This window comes from Apostichopus japonicus, chromosome 19, assembly GCF_037975245.1.
Source record: "Apostichopus japonicus isolate 1M-3 chromosome 19, ASM3797524v1, whole genome shotgun sequence".
In the NCBI taxonomy this organism is placed as follows: domain Eukaryota; kingdom Metazoa; phylum Echinodermata; class Holothuroidea; order Aspidochirotida; family Stichopodidae; genus Apostichopus; species Apostichopus japonicus.
Window position 1 is genome coordinate 21756294 of NC_092579.1, and position 14924 is coordinate 21771217.

Sequence of the window (14924 nt, forward strand, 5' to 3'; positions counted from 1 at the left end):
AACAACCCCCTGGTTGGACCAGGAAGTTGTTCCATAACAACTCCCTGGTTGGACAGAAGTGTCGTGCATACAAGATGTCGTAACTACACACGGTCAAGGAAAACCAAATCAGCCTCATATAGGCGTTCGTTCGTTTCGCGTGAATGTTCGTTTTGATTCCATGCGAATGTTGGTTTGCTCACAATACATCTTCGTTTTATCGTGGCCATTGATATTTTTGTTCGTACAAGTGGATCAATTTTGTCTTCACGGTGCTCCTTGTTTATCCTTCGGTCACATGTGTTTCAGTGTTTGATATGTTTCGCTACATGATTGTCTTTTTATTTCATTTTATAAGTGCAGCTTTTCTCAATTTTTACATTGGTATTGCATATGATTGTTTCATTTTGCATATTTCTCTTTTTTTTTTCATTTTTCTTTCTTGTTCATTTGTTTCATCGTTGTATTATTTTCCCAAATGGCCGCCCATACATGGTTGGCTGTCGGCCGTTGGAATGTTTTTCCTATCGAATACATTGGTCAAGTTGCAGTCAAGGCCAACCGCGCAGGAGAAAATTGTTGCTGGAGGGTGGACTGTGGATGGAGAGAGAAGGGGTGGGGGGGGGGGAGCTCCTTACGAACTGCAAATTATTGCTTTATATAGGGAGTACGTCCCTTCCCAGATGTTGCCCAGTAACTATTTCATTAACTCAAATTAATAATCATAATAATAACAATAACAATGATTATAAACTGATATTCTCATTCCTGTTTTTAATTACCATATATTCTTAATATATTCTTAACCTTGAAATAAAGGAAATATAACCGTTGATGACTTAGGTAAACGTTACACCCGTGGTTGCATTCATGGTTGCACCCTGGTTGTAATAAGGAATCATAACCGCCAGCAACATCGATCATCGATCATGGGGAAACTAAAGTGTTGGGAAATCTTGAATATAATTTGCTTTTAAAAAAAAGACCGAACTTAAAAATATCCACACATATATATTGGACACATAATGATTGGACATACCGGTACATCAAATGTAATACATATCTATGCCTTTACAACAGTTTCTCTGTTCTTAAACTGACAGTTTACAAACCAGTGTAACATAATATAAAAATGTATTCGTTTTTTCCACACAAAGTTATTATAACGGCATGGGTCTTTAATTTGGGATATTCACATGTAACTCTTTGATGTACATTTCCGTCATTATTTCTGATTGGGCGATTTTAAAGGACTTCCTTCATCAGATTATATACAAGTATATTAATAATGGAAAACTGATATGGGAAATTATAATTAAAAAAATAGAAAAATGAATATAAACTTCTGGGCTAGAGTTTAAGTGATTCGAGCCAGTGATACATTAAGGTTACAACAGTGCGGGGCTTTTAACCCTATCCTGATTTAGAGACAAACAATTATTTGTATTTTTTCCATAGATTAGATTAACGTTGTTTTAAGGCACCTCATATTTAACGAGACATTACGTTCGGTATCAATTACGAATTCAGTCAACTGTGTCAGTTGCAGGTATTAAAAGTTACAGAATTGTAAAGAACGCCCTCTATTCTAATTCAAAGGAAGCATTATAGCTGCCTGCGTATAGCGGCTTATGATAAATAATTGACATAATATACTGAAATATCAGGGAAACGATTTTATATTAAAATTTCCACCTTTCTGATTTCGACCGTTTCCTCGAAACTTCGTCAATTTAGTAGGAACAATTTGGAACTTGTGACATTTTTGTCTAAAACTAAATTTTCCACTACATATAAGTGCACAACTATACGACATGTAATTTTTTTTCTGTCCTGGGGAGGGGACATGAAGGGGATAAACATTTGACAACCGTATGACCGTTCCTCTGGAAGTTGGTATAAGTCATTTTAAAGTATCCCCCCCCCCCGCCCCACTAGTGAATTACTATATTTGTTTTAAGGAAAACAAGGCCCTGCGATAAGTCATCAATCACGTTAGGTTTAGGCAACACACGTACAATGCTTTATGTTCGCTCTCGTGATTTCTAGCTCACGTTTACCGTCAATCATAATGAATCCTATTAGGAAAACGAAAAAGTCATCTAAGCGACACATTCCACCAGTTCCACCAGTTCCACAAGATCCTACGCAATCTTCCGCAGAAGGCGTGTTGACCTACATTAAAACAAATTAGAAACATGTGAAAATAAACTCCTCAATGCAACCATGACAGGAGGATCCTTAGCAAACTGGCGCCAAGAAGCAACGGAACAGACTACAGAATTCAAATCGAATTTGAACAGAAAACTATGTAGAAACTCGGATAGGGGTCTTTGGCGGATGCAGTCACTAATAACTTTTAAAGTATAATATTATATATGAAACAATATATGTTTTACTGCAGACCTTTACTAAACCGATTCTTTCAACGAAAAATAAAATTAAGGATGTATTGTTTTCATTTAGTCTTTTTGCGCTACGATAATTCAGTTAAATAATTACTATGCTCCTTTTTATCTGTTTTATTTTTCTCGAACGTTAATACATACATCCCTACAAACTGACGTTTTCGACATTTTACTCAATTGTCATCTTTACTGCTGTTGTTGGTTTGTATAGGTTTATCAATACGGAATGCCATCTTTTTTTGTTATTTGTTTATCATGAAATTGATGCAACAATGGTAAATAGTGAATTTGCTATAGATCGTTAACATACCACAGTCATAACTGGGTCGCCATCATCGTTTAGGACGTAATCCACCGAACCAACGTCCCCGGGACACGCCAGATTCTCATTTGCACCAGGAGGGGCTCTCTTCTTACGTGTAATTTGAGTTGACCCATAGCTTGTAGACCTCGGGCTGTAAATTAAAACATAACAATGTTTCTTTCTTTCTTTCTAGACTAGATAGTCCAGTCACTTCAATTGATAAAACTGAGTCGTTCCTCACAAGTTCAGTGTTGTAGAATTACAACCTGGACTAATAGCGGTAATGGTGTTTCAATAGTCTAAAATATATCAAATTAATTTTTAATGTGTATGAAATGAAAAGGGAAATGGAAAAAAAATATAAGAAATTACCTGTAACATAGATCAAGGATAGCACGCTGAGCCGGTGTTAGCGTGAAAATAGGTTCGAAGTTAGGGTTATCTTGAAAAATCAGGCCGTCGCCTTGGTTTAACTCATCAATTATGCTTGCCACCATGCCATTTTCTAAGGCATTCTGGAATGCAGTTATCTGTTGTTGGTTTAACCGAGGCAGCAAATTGCCACCGTAAACGAAGCTTACGCTTATGATAGACAGGATACTAACCCATGCTGAAAGCACAGCAACAAAATACATTGTTCTGTAGGATAATAAAATTAAAATAGTTAAAACAAGTAATTTTATCTTATAGAAAACGTTCTTCTTATCATTTACAATGCTGTCTGTTTACTTTATTCAAGTTATATTCACTTGATTTTGATGAACGCATTGAACTTATACAATATGACGTCCATCCCTGACGTAAGGTTTTTTTTCTAAATTGAAATACTCTATATATTTTTTAAAAGAATTAAGTCAACTGTGCTCAAGAGGACGTTACGGTAATTTATTTTCATAGGGTATAATAAGGGGTTAATCAACGGTCTAGCGTGCGTTACTCACAGGATTAATGCACGATCGGAGGATAATGCAAGCGATGCACGAGGGCGGAGCCCGAGTGCATCCAGCGATAGCATTAACACCCGGAGTGCATTAATCATGTGAGTAACGCACGCTAGACCGTTGATTAACCCCGTTCATTCATACACTACCATTTGTGTGGGGGGAAAAATCATAACACAAAACATTTTTGGTTACATATAACCAAAGATTTATTAAAGTGATGTCCCGTAATTTTACCGTGCGTTACTCACAGGATTAACCACGGTCAGCTGACCTGAATGGACCAATAGGATTTAGGAATCTTTACTAAGTATGAATGAACCGAAGTTATTCATAAGTCAGAAGAGTACAAAATCAGTTTCAGTGAACACGTGATCAATATATTACATTACATTATATGAGTTGTTATTCCATAACAACTCCCTGGTATATCGTGATGGAAGTTAGACCGTGTAATTTGAGTAAACAAATCTCTAGTACAAACTTACGTTTGATATATCAAACGTCGTTATAACCCTTTAAAAATGAAATTACCTCAACTGATGCTGAAACGCTTCTAAAAATTATACCCTTCTTGGAAATCTCTGAAGATTAACTCGACAGAAGCTTTAAGTTAGACAATACAAACTCTCCGACTGAGAAGAAAGGCTTTTAAGAGTAACGGTCCAATGCGTGTTGAAACAGAGAGACCATTATACTTGCGTTTCTAGCATATTCTTGGGGGTGGGGGGGGGGGGGGGTTGGCGGGGCGGGGGCGGGTATGTATTAGAATAATCTCACTGCACGTTTTTTTTTCCTTTGCATATAACCTTTGACCTTTTATTTATTTTCTTCTACAGTGGCAAGTGACATCAGCTAACTTTAATCACATTGGTCTTCTATATTCGTTGCCACTCAGTGGCAAGAAAGAAGTTCTTATGCTATACGTGGTGAGGTATGATAACTTGTTTTCCCCGCTTTGGGACAAGTTTGTTAATACGTAATTGATTACTTTGGGAGTTAGTCGTTTTTCATTGGTCAGAGGAAAATTTAAATGTCTAAAAATATATATATTTATATATTTGGCGTAATTTTGTTTGGCGTTTTCTTTAATGGTTGATTGAATACTGATTGAAGAGAAATTCGTATTTGGCAGTCAATCTTAATCCTGATTTGGCAGACAGTTGTTATCCATAACAACTCCATAGAATAATAGTCTTATCCCGTTTTAGGCAACGTTGACTAAGAACAACGAAGGAGGGTGCGAGGGTCACTATACAGGTACCGTACCCCTTTCAGACAAGCTATCCTTTTGTCACTGTACACACGCCATATTGTAAAAGAGTATTGCTTTAGATGTGGATGTATTGAGCTGTATTGAGTCTGTGGTTGTATTTTCAGTTGTATTAATATAGTGTTAATATAGCCTCATAGAACTATTATCAAGTATATTATAAAGTTAATTTGTGTGTTGTGTGTCATTAACGTGAAATGGTAAGGTATGGGCGAGAGGGCATTACATCTTATATGAATTTAAAAATAAAATACACCAGACGAAAGAGGACTAGTAGAATCGTTAAATGTCACTGACCCTGATACCCTTTTAGGTTGAGAAGAAGCACAGACGAAATGCGGTTACCCTATCCTATTTTGCCGAAAACAATTATGCTGTGAGGTCGGCTTCGTCGGTGCAAAATCATGTAATTTTCTACTAACAGAAGACCATTTAAGACAGAACCCGTGATGAAAGGATCAGGACTGAGATATTTTCATACGATGCCGTGGTACTTCTTTTTTCTTGTTACTCAAAATGTTGAAAGTTAATTAACATATATTAACATAATGATAACAATGCCATATATTAATGAGATTATTAAGGTAAATAAACCTATACACAGTTGTACTCACAGTTTTCATATATATGGGCTTCATGCACGTTCTAGCAGTAAAAAGTACCGTATTAGTATAAAAACCCTTTAGGCTATTACTGATACACATTATAACATCCGGTCACATCAGTCCGTCTTTAAACTCTTACAGGGCATCTTAAGTTAATGAGCCGCTTCAGTCAATTTGACTAGCCTCATTCTCTGTCCATTTGGTGTGCACATGATTCAATGGTAATGGCATCAAATTCAAAATCCCCTCCCGCCCCCCCCCCCTCGACTGATCTATGTAGGGACTGAACTTTTATGGAAGGGCCAGAGCTAGGCCAGGTGAGGGAGGGTTGATTTAAATGGCGAGGGGGTAGGGGGGAAGATAAGATAAAACAAAATAGCAAAACATATTGCATTTTAGGGATTTTTAGACTATAAATTAGATCGATAATTAGCTCCAAACGAAATGTTGTGCTTATAAATACTCTTGATTTTTTGTTAAAGTCGAAAAGAGGGCGAGGGTGTACATCCTTATCAGCGGTCATGAATTGTTCACAGGCTGACTGTAAAAATAAAAAAGCTAACACTACTGAACCCGCATCCCCCCCCCCCCCTCCGGCTGACGATGGGAGGTGGCGCGTATCGTTGTCTGCATGTATATAGTGGATCAAGTTGAGTAATTGTTCTTAAAACGTACTGGTATGCCTATCGTTGAATACAGGAACAGCCAATAAGGATGTTGGCACTAATTGGAGCTCGTAGTTTTGTTGAAGGTTGAACTTCATATATGTAAATAAGACCTGATTTGAGCTGAGCAGATAAAACTCAAAGCCATGTTAAAGCTCTAAACTAACATTGCTTATAGTTAAAGTTGAAGTTGTACGTACCTGAAGACGAAATTCGTAACCAATTATTTAATGATTTATTCAGCTTCTACAGCGGTATCGCTAGTACACGCAAACACCCATGCACAACTTCAAACACACTGGTTTTTCGTTTGTAGGCACAGGAAATAACAATTGCACCCGCTTGCATTGAATGCATTCACATTGGATTTAGAAAAGATTGCAATCGTAGAAAAAAGTTAATAGAGGAAAATTGACTAAACAATGAAAATAAATTTATGGCTATAGAGCGGGGTTCGAATTCCATAAATATCTTGGCTCTTTTCCAAGATTGTAACCAGTTAGGTACCGTATCACCACAATCACAATAATATGCTTCCGCTGTCGGAAAATTGTACCAATATAATAATGAACTATAATGGAATGCCTGGATGTTGAAGAGGGTGAAATCAACTACATAGTTCGTGTATTAGGTGGATTGAGGGAAATTTGGGTGTTTTTGGTATCCGTTGGTGCAATTGAAAGACTACTTAACGAGAGTTGACACATGAGACAGAAAGAACTATGCTAAACTATCCATGTCAGTCGAAAATTGTTACTCTAGCCACCTTGAAGTGACGAATTTAGTAAGTAAGGCAATAACGGAGCAAATAATTTCACTTTGAACCAGCGTCATGGAAAGGAAACAAAAACTATATATAGGCAGAGAATACTATATCAGTTGTCCAATTCCAGTAACGTGCACAGGAAGGTGTGGGTGGTGAGGGGCCTCCTAACTTCAGCCCCATGAAGGTAGGGGCATGAACATTTATGTTAGGGCGTTTTGGGCCGTGAGAAGTGATAAGATCATGTCCCATTCCATAACGGATATTGTACTCCAATGTGTCATGATCCCGGTCGTGGCACGGAGACTGTGATACCACCGGTCCCCTATTGAACTCTTCATGCTTCCTTATGTAGATTATGCCAGTGCCAGTGCCATATTTTGCCCCCCCCCACCCCCACCCCTTACATCCACAAAAGCCGACGAAACAACCTTGTTGACTTCGGACATCGAGGCAGAACCTTTCTGATCCAATCTTCCCAGGCCAGCTAATTGTACTATTTTCAAAATGGATCATAAAAAAAATGTCACAAACTGGATCATTTACAGTCCGAGAAGAAAGCAATTACCGCTCATGCTTTTCATGACACAGCTATTATTACACTGAAATGACAAATGATCCCTTGTGTTACCATGCAGGGAGTCATAAGTCACAACTCCTCTTGTACTTGCTATCACTTTATGGAACAGGCAAGTGTCTGTAGCAGTGGCGGAGCTAGGGGTATTGGCCAGGGGGCGAGAATAGTCTGTAGGGGCGCGTTCGACACTATCTAAGTGGAGCACCAACACAGGTTGGCGCGGAGTGTACAGACATTTTTTGAGTAAAGATACTCCCTAGATCGCCGGAAAGGACCCTTTTCGGGCCTTGTTAATTTGCAGATAAACGTAGAATATAGAGGTGTCATCGCCAACAAAATGTGACAAATGTCAATAGGTAGATGAGAGCGTAATAAAAAAGTCAATAATCGCGAAAAAGTAAAAAGTGGTAAAAAGCTGAAAAGGGAGCCAGCAGTCCATTTGAATCCGTCAGGGGGGGGGGGGGGGGCATTCCATAGGTACGCCTTTGAGAAGAGTTAATTTATTTGTCGGTGTGCTATGCCACGGGTGTAGAGGGTGTTTGGTTATGTATCGCACAACTCTTTTGTTGTAAATTTAGAGAAGTTAGATCAAACCGAAACAGTTTGAAGATGATATAAAAAATCACCATATATTATAAACGTATAAGACAATTTCTGTGTTCAATAACTATAATCCACAGTGGCAGTGGTACTACTAACATGCATGACTAAATACTAGGCCTATATCTTTCGTATTATATTATCTGAAACCGTGCCAAAGGGTCATAATAAACCGTTTCAAATGGTTATAATTTTGATATTCAAATCAATGTCTATCAGTTTAAAGTTTAAAAGCATCTCAAGTAAATAGTCAACCAGAAACGATCGAGCTGTCCAATCTATTTAGACAGTTTTGAAGAAAGCAAACGCCTGGCAAGGGCGTAGGAACTGGGGGGCTGGGGCGCCAGCCCCCAGTGAAAAACATGGAGGGGCGGAAGTATCATTCCGCCCCCCCCCCCCCGCTTCGCAAGTCAGAAAACCCCTTTTTCATTTCCAAATGAGAAAAAAAATCTCATTTGGAGCACCAAATTGCATCTAAGGCCAGGTAAAAATGCAAAATTATATACAAAATGGAGTGGGTGGGTTGAAGTGTGCTATATTGCACCAAATTGCATCTGAGGCCACCTGGAAATGCAAAAAAAAATCCAACAGGGAGGGGGAAACCCCCTCCCCTTAGACCCCTCCCCCAGACCGGCCATCAGTCTTCAGCCCCACCACTCAAAAGTACCTTCCTACGCCACTGACGCCTGGTACTTATCTGAGTAAACATATTGCCATCGCAGTACGCAAAAATTATAGAAGTCAGCAAACATTTCGAAAAGACTTTAACTGCAATATACCAGATCCCAAACCAAACGTGTTTCCCAAAAAACTAACCACGCCCTTTGATGAAGATGAAAATAAACGGGGAGTCTCATCCTTAAAAAAAAAATAATAAAACCCCAGGTTGTGACAAGGTCACAGCCGAACATCCCAAATATGCCCCATGCAAACACAAACACATAGCAAATATCTTAAATAGTATAGCCGAATCAGCAGATTTCCCAATTGAAATTAAACAGGGAATCCTAACTCCTATCCACAAACCGGAAAAGGCTAAAGGTCCACCAGAAAACTTAAAGACCAGTCATTTTATTATCAACACTTAAGGAAAATTCTTTCGGTTTGTGTGGCCAGGAGGATTCGTCCGTCAGTTTATTGATGAGCATATTCTCCCCATTACCCAGACTGCCTACACTTCAGTCACGTTGCACAGCTGCGCAAGATCGTGATACGTGGCGGAGGTTAATCACTGAGCATGTCGAATAGACGAGACTCTTACTACTTACTCTTAATACGAGAACTTACTACTTACTAATAGGACTCTGTACAGCAAGTTCCACCATCACTTCGAAGCTCCATCCTTGTTTCAGTTTTGGATCATCAACCTAAGTAATCCTTACCTTCAAAGAAGGACAGTCATCTACAATGAGACGTGTACCATAGTCGCAGTATCATATTTTACGAACTAATGGATGTAAATATACACAAACAAGTCCGCGCAAAAGCAAAGAAAAACCATTTAAACACATTTTTAACAGAGTTGTTTCAAGACAGTCGCCAGTTCATACAGTACGTGTATGCGAATCACGATCCACTGCGTGCACGTGTATATGTTCATGTACATATACATACGCATTACGTAGGCAAGAACTTCCCAATTCAGCATCAAAAGTGCAAGACCCAGCCAATGAGAAGCGAGGTAAGCAAATGATGGCCTTTACCGCGCTGGGGAAAAAAAATATCTCGCAGCCCGCCCAGGGTGTTTTAACCTTAGTATCATGGTTATGGGCGGCCATTTGGGCAATATAATACAACAATGAAGCAAGAGACAAAATGACAAGAACAGAGGTGAAAAGGAACAATAGTAAGAATGAAGTGCATTACAGATAGACTGAAACGATACAAAGATGAAACATTCTAAACAAGAAAAGATCAAATAAACAGACCAAGATAAAGAAAATAAACAGCTAACAACAGTTAATAGGCCTTTTAAAGACCAAATATGGAGGCAATTTTTTTTGTTGAGATTTTCCATTAATTTAGGAGTTTACATACCCATAATCAACATGTGTAAAAAATAATCGTCGAAAACCTACTATAACACATCAAAAACGACCACGAAAATGGACATTTTGGGTAGTCACGTGACATGAACCTCTGGAATGTCTGAAAACAGAGATTGACCCAAAGGAGCCTCTGGTCACCGTGTGACGTCAAAGTTTGTATACCGCGAAAATCAAACGCTGATATAGGCACTGTTTGTACACAGATAGCGAACGATTGTACTGTTTTTGACTTCCAATTTCGAGCGTTTGAAAAGCTGTTAGCTTAAAACAAGAACACAAGAAGGTTAACAACAAGTTTTAAGACAATTATAAGCAGAAATTTTAGTTAAATTGCTTATTTTATTAGCAAAATTTCCACTCAAATGGAGGCATCTTTTACATAGCGTAGCGTCAATAGGTCCGTATACGGTACAATATACTTACATAGTACTTACTCGTTTTAATATCCAAAAGTATACAAACACAGAAAAAGTATCCTGTCAATAAACAAATTTAGCAGTGAATATCCTAATCCACGTTTCTTGATCAATCCTGGGCGAAAAACTACCGTGAGTGTGTGTAATTCCATAGAGTTAGGTCTAGTTGAAACAGGCCTTGACCAGTACTAACATCCCACAATCACATGACAGTCACTAACGAAATAAAACGTCCGATCGCTACATACTACCGTTTTTATTCAACTCCTTGGACCATGCAGATGTCGGAATAAACAGAACGGACAATATTACACATGTATCACGAACTCACGATACTGGAATACAACAAATGAAATAGATAAATCCTAACATGGCTATTTACACATGCTGTGAGCCAACGCCGGCGAGAGTTGTAACTAACTACCGTACATGTACTAACAATGCTATACCCTTGGCACGGTATATATATACGGTCATCTCTTACAGTAAATATATTACTGTCAATTGCGTGATATAATGTTACATGTAAGGACGTCCAGGACGTGTTTACGGTCAATTTCACATTAGCTATGTCCGACCATGGTCCGACACAGCTATCGACAGTATATAATTTTCACAGAATGAGACATTTGCAGCATACACAGAAGCAGGGTCATGCATGTGGACTCATGGGCATGAGATACTCCGGGTGCTGAAAAATCTTTCCGCGTGGATCTCAAAAAATTGATCCAAAGTCTGCGGCGTTTTACGTCGGTTCTTTTACTCGGAAATCTAAAAAAGCTGATGCTTTTGTTGGATGAGGTATAACTGCAACCTCCAACAACACAGAATTGTGACATTTTGAGGAAAAAGGAGTAATATCGTTGATGTTTTTGGCAGCTCAAGTATACGACTTTACACACTAAAAGTATAGTTGTGAGTGAGGTATACAAACGTTGACGTCACATGGTCACCTGATGTCTTAGGAATGTTTCAGGAATGTCTGAAATAGAAGCTGACTTTTCGTCCCATTTTCCACTTATTTAACGTCCGAAATTGGTAAAGTTAATTACAGCAATGTAACTGGAGTCAGTTAAGGATTACATACATGAAAAATGGTGGGATTTTATGTTCATCGAAAAGTCTCCATAGTTGGTCTTTAAGTCAAAGATGCACCAAAACTGATTAAACAATCTAATTAAACTACATCAAGCCATCGATAAACGACATGACTGCGCGAACTAAATGAAAGTTCGCCCCTATACGGTTGAAAGTTTTCCCCACATATCAGGACGAACATTGGGACAAAATCAAACCGAACATTGGGACAGAATCAAGACGAACAGCCTCATATCACGAATTCGGCCATATTTAATGATATCATTAAATATGGCCGAATTCTTGATATGTACGTCATATTTGTTGATATCATTAAATCGAATTAGTGATATGTACATATGATTAATGCGAATTAGTGATATCAGTAAATATGACGTCATATTTGATGATATCATTAATTCGAATTAATGATATGCACATATCACTAATTCGAATTAATGATATGTACATATCACTAATTCGAATTAATGATATGTATATATCACAAATTCGAATTAATGATATGTACATATCACTAATTCGAATTAGTGATATCAGTAAATATGACGTCATATTTCATGATATCAGTAATTCGAAATAATGATATGTACATATCACTAATACGAATTAGTGATATCAGTAAATATGACGTCATATTTGTTGATATCATTAAATCGAATTAGTGATATGTACATTTCACTAATTCGAATTAGTGATAGCCTATGTACATATCACAAATACATTTAAAGATATCTTTAAATCATTTCTTGATATCACTAATTCATTTAATGATATCATTAAATGAATTATTGATATCAAGAAATGAACTGAATTAATGATATCATTAATTGATTTAATGACATCAACAATTCGAATTCTTGATATCAACAATTGATTTAATGATATCATCAAATAATTAAAGATATCATTAAATATTGAATAAAAAGTAAAACGGCTTGCCATACGTTCGTTCGTTTCGCGTGAATGTTCGTTTTGATTCCATGCGAATGTTGTTTTGCTTACAAACCATCTTATTCGTTTTTATCGTGGTCATTGATATTTTTGTTCGGACAAGTGGATCAATTTTGTCTTCACGGTGCTCCTTGTTTATCCTTCGGTCACATGTGTTTCAGTGTTTGATGTGTTTCGCTACATGATTGTCTGTTAATTTTTCTTTTTTTTCACAATTTTTACATTGGTATTGCATATGATTGTTTCATTTTGCATATTTTTTTTTTTTTCATTTTTCTTTCTTGTTCAATTGTTTCATCGTTGTATTATTTTCCCAAATGGCCGCCCATACATGGTCGGCTGTCGGCCGTTGGAATGTTTTTCCTATCGAACACATTGGTCAAGTTGCAGTCAAGGCCAACCGCGCAGGGAAAAAAAACGTTGCTGGAGTGTGGATTGTGGATGGAGAGAGAAGGGGTGGGGGGGGGGAGTTCCTTACGAACGGCAAATTATTGCTTTATATAGGGAGTACGTCCCTTCCCAGATGTTGCCCAGTAACTATTTCATTAACTCAAATTAATAATCATAATAATAACAATAACAATTATTATATATTGATATTCTCATTCCTGTTTTTAATTACCATATATTCTTAATATATTCTTAACCTTGAAATAAAGGAAATATAACCGTTGATGACTTAGGTAAACGTTACACCCGTGGTTGCATTCATGGTTGCACCCTGGTTGTAATAAGGAATCATAACCGCCAGCAACATCGATCATCGATCATGGGGAAACTAAAGTGTTGGGAAATCTTGAATATAATTTGCTTTTAAAAAAAAGACCGAACTTAAAAATATCCACACATATATATTGGACACATAATGATTGGACATACCGGTACATCAAATGTAATAACATATCTATGCCTTTATAACAGTTTCTCTGTTCTTAAACTGACAGTTTACAAACCAGTGTAACATAACACACACAAAAATTCGTTTTTTTCCCACAAAGTTATGATAACGGCATGGGTCTTTATTGGGTTATTCAAATGTAACCCTTTGATGTACATTTCCGTCATTATTTCTGATTGGGCGATTTTAAAGGACTTCCTTCATCAGATTATATACAAGTATATTAATAATGGAAAACTGATATGGGAAATTATAATTAAAAAAATAGAAAAATTATAATTAAACACACTTAGAAAAAGAATAGACAAGTTTGGGCTAGAGTTAAAGTGATTCGAGCCATTGATACATTAATGTTACAACAATGCGGGGCTTTCAACCATACCTCGATTTAGAAACATAAAATTATATTACAATATACTTACATCAACGTTGTTTTAAGGCACCTCATGTTTAACGTAAAATCACGTTCGGTATCAACTACGAATTCAGTAGACTGTGTCAGTGGCAGGTATTAAAAGTTACAGAATTGTAGGGAACGCCCTCTATTCTTATTCAGAGGAAACATTATGGCTGCCTACGTATAGCTGCTTATGATTAATAATTGACACAATATACTGAAATATCAGGGAAACGTTTTTTTATATTCAAATTTCGACCTTTCTGACTTCGACCGTTTTCTCGAAATTTCGTCAATTTAGTAGGAACAATTTGGAATTTGTGACAGTTTTGTCTAAAAATGAATTTTCCACTACATATAAGTGCACAACTACGACATATATCTTGTTCTGTCCAATGGGAGGGGAAGGGGATAAACATTTGACAACCGTATGGCCGTTCCTCTAGAAGTTGGTGTAAGTCATTTTAAAGTATCCCTCCCCCCACCCCACTAGTGAATTATTATATATTTTGGGGGGGGGGAAGGGCCCTGCGATAATTCATGAATCACGTTAGGTTTAGGCAACACACGTACAATGCTTTATGTTCGCTAACGTGTACTCAAACGTAGATGTACCGGGAATCAAAATGACTCCTATTAGCCTAACGAAAAAGTCATCTAAGCAACACGTTCCACCAGTTCCACAAGGTCCTGCGCAATCTCCCACAGAAGGCGTGTCGACCTACATGAAAACAAATTAGAAACATGTCAAAATAAACTCCTCAATGCAACCATGACATGATGATACTTAGCAAACTGGCGACAAAAAGCAACGGAGCAGACTACAGAATTCAAATCGCATTTGAACAGAAAACTATGTAGAAACCCAGATAGGGGTCTTCTGCGGATTTTAGTGCATTTTAATCCAGAAAACAATCACCAATTACATTTAAAGGTAATATTATGTATGATACAACATATGTTTTACTGCAGACCTTTACTAAACCGATTCTTTCAACGGA

At 37.5% G+C, this 14924-nt stretch overlaps 1 protein-coding gene across 3 annotated transcripts; it reads right to left on the bottom strand.

The window, feature by feature from the left end:
• Positions 1 to 729: 729 nt before the first annotated feature.
• LOC139960656 (uncharacterized) lies at positions 730 to 9782 on the bottom strand. 3 transcript variants are annotated; one of them, XM_071959201.1, is made up of 4 exons: positions 9403 to 9782; positions 3064 to 3330; positions 2698 to 2842; positions 730 to 2154 (listed from the first exon to the last, which is right to left on the bottom strand). In XM_071959201.1, the coding sequence occupies exons 2-4, from the start codon at positions 3324 to 3326 to the stop codon at positions 1981 to 1983; spliced, it is 582 nt and encodes a 193-aa protein (XP_071815302.1). In that variant the 5' UTR covers positions 3327 to 3330; positions 9403 to 9782; the 3' UTR covers positions 730 to 1980. The 3 variants fall into 3 exon arrangements, with proteins under 3 accessions (XP_071815302.1, XP_071815301.1, XP_071815299.1); XM_071959200.1 differs by having other exon boundaries at positions 9410 to 9772; XM_071959198.1 differs by lacking the exon at positions 9403 to 9782 and adding an exon at positions 6376 to 6523.
• Positions 9783 to 14924: the final 5142 nt, after the last annotated feature.

Coding starts and splice junctions, on each gene's coding strand:
- LOC139960656 (XM_071959201.1), bottom strand. CDS start 3,326: ATGTATTTTGTTGCTGTGCTTTCAGCATGGGTTAGTATCCTGTCTATC. Junction 2,843..3,063: donor ATCCTTGATCTATGTTACAG/GTAATTTCTTAT, acceptor TTTAATTTACAG/CCCGAGGTCTACAAGCTATG. Junction 2,155..2,697: donor GCGACCCAGTTATGACTGTG/GTATGTTAACGA, acceptor GTTTTAATGTAG/GTCAACACGCCTTCTGCGGA.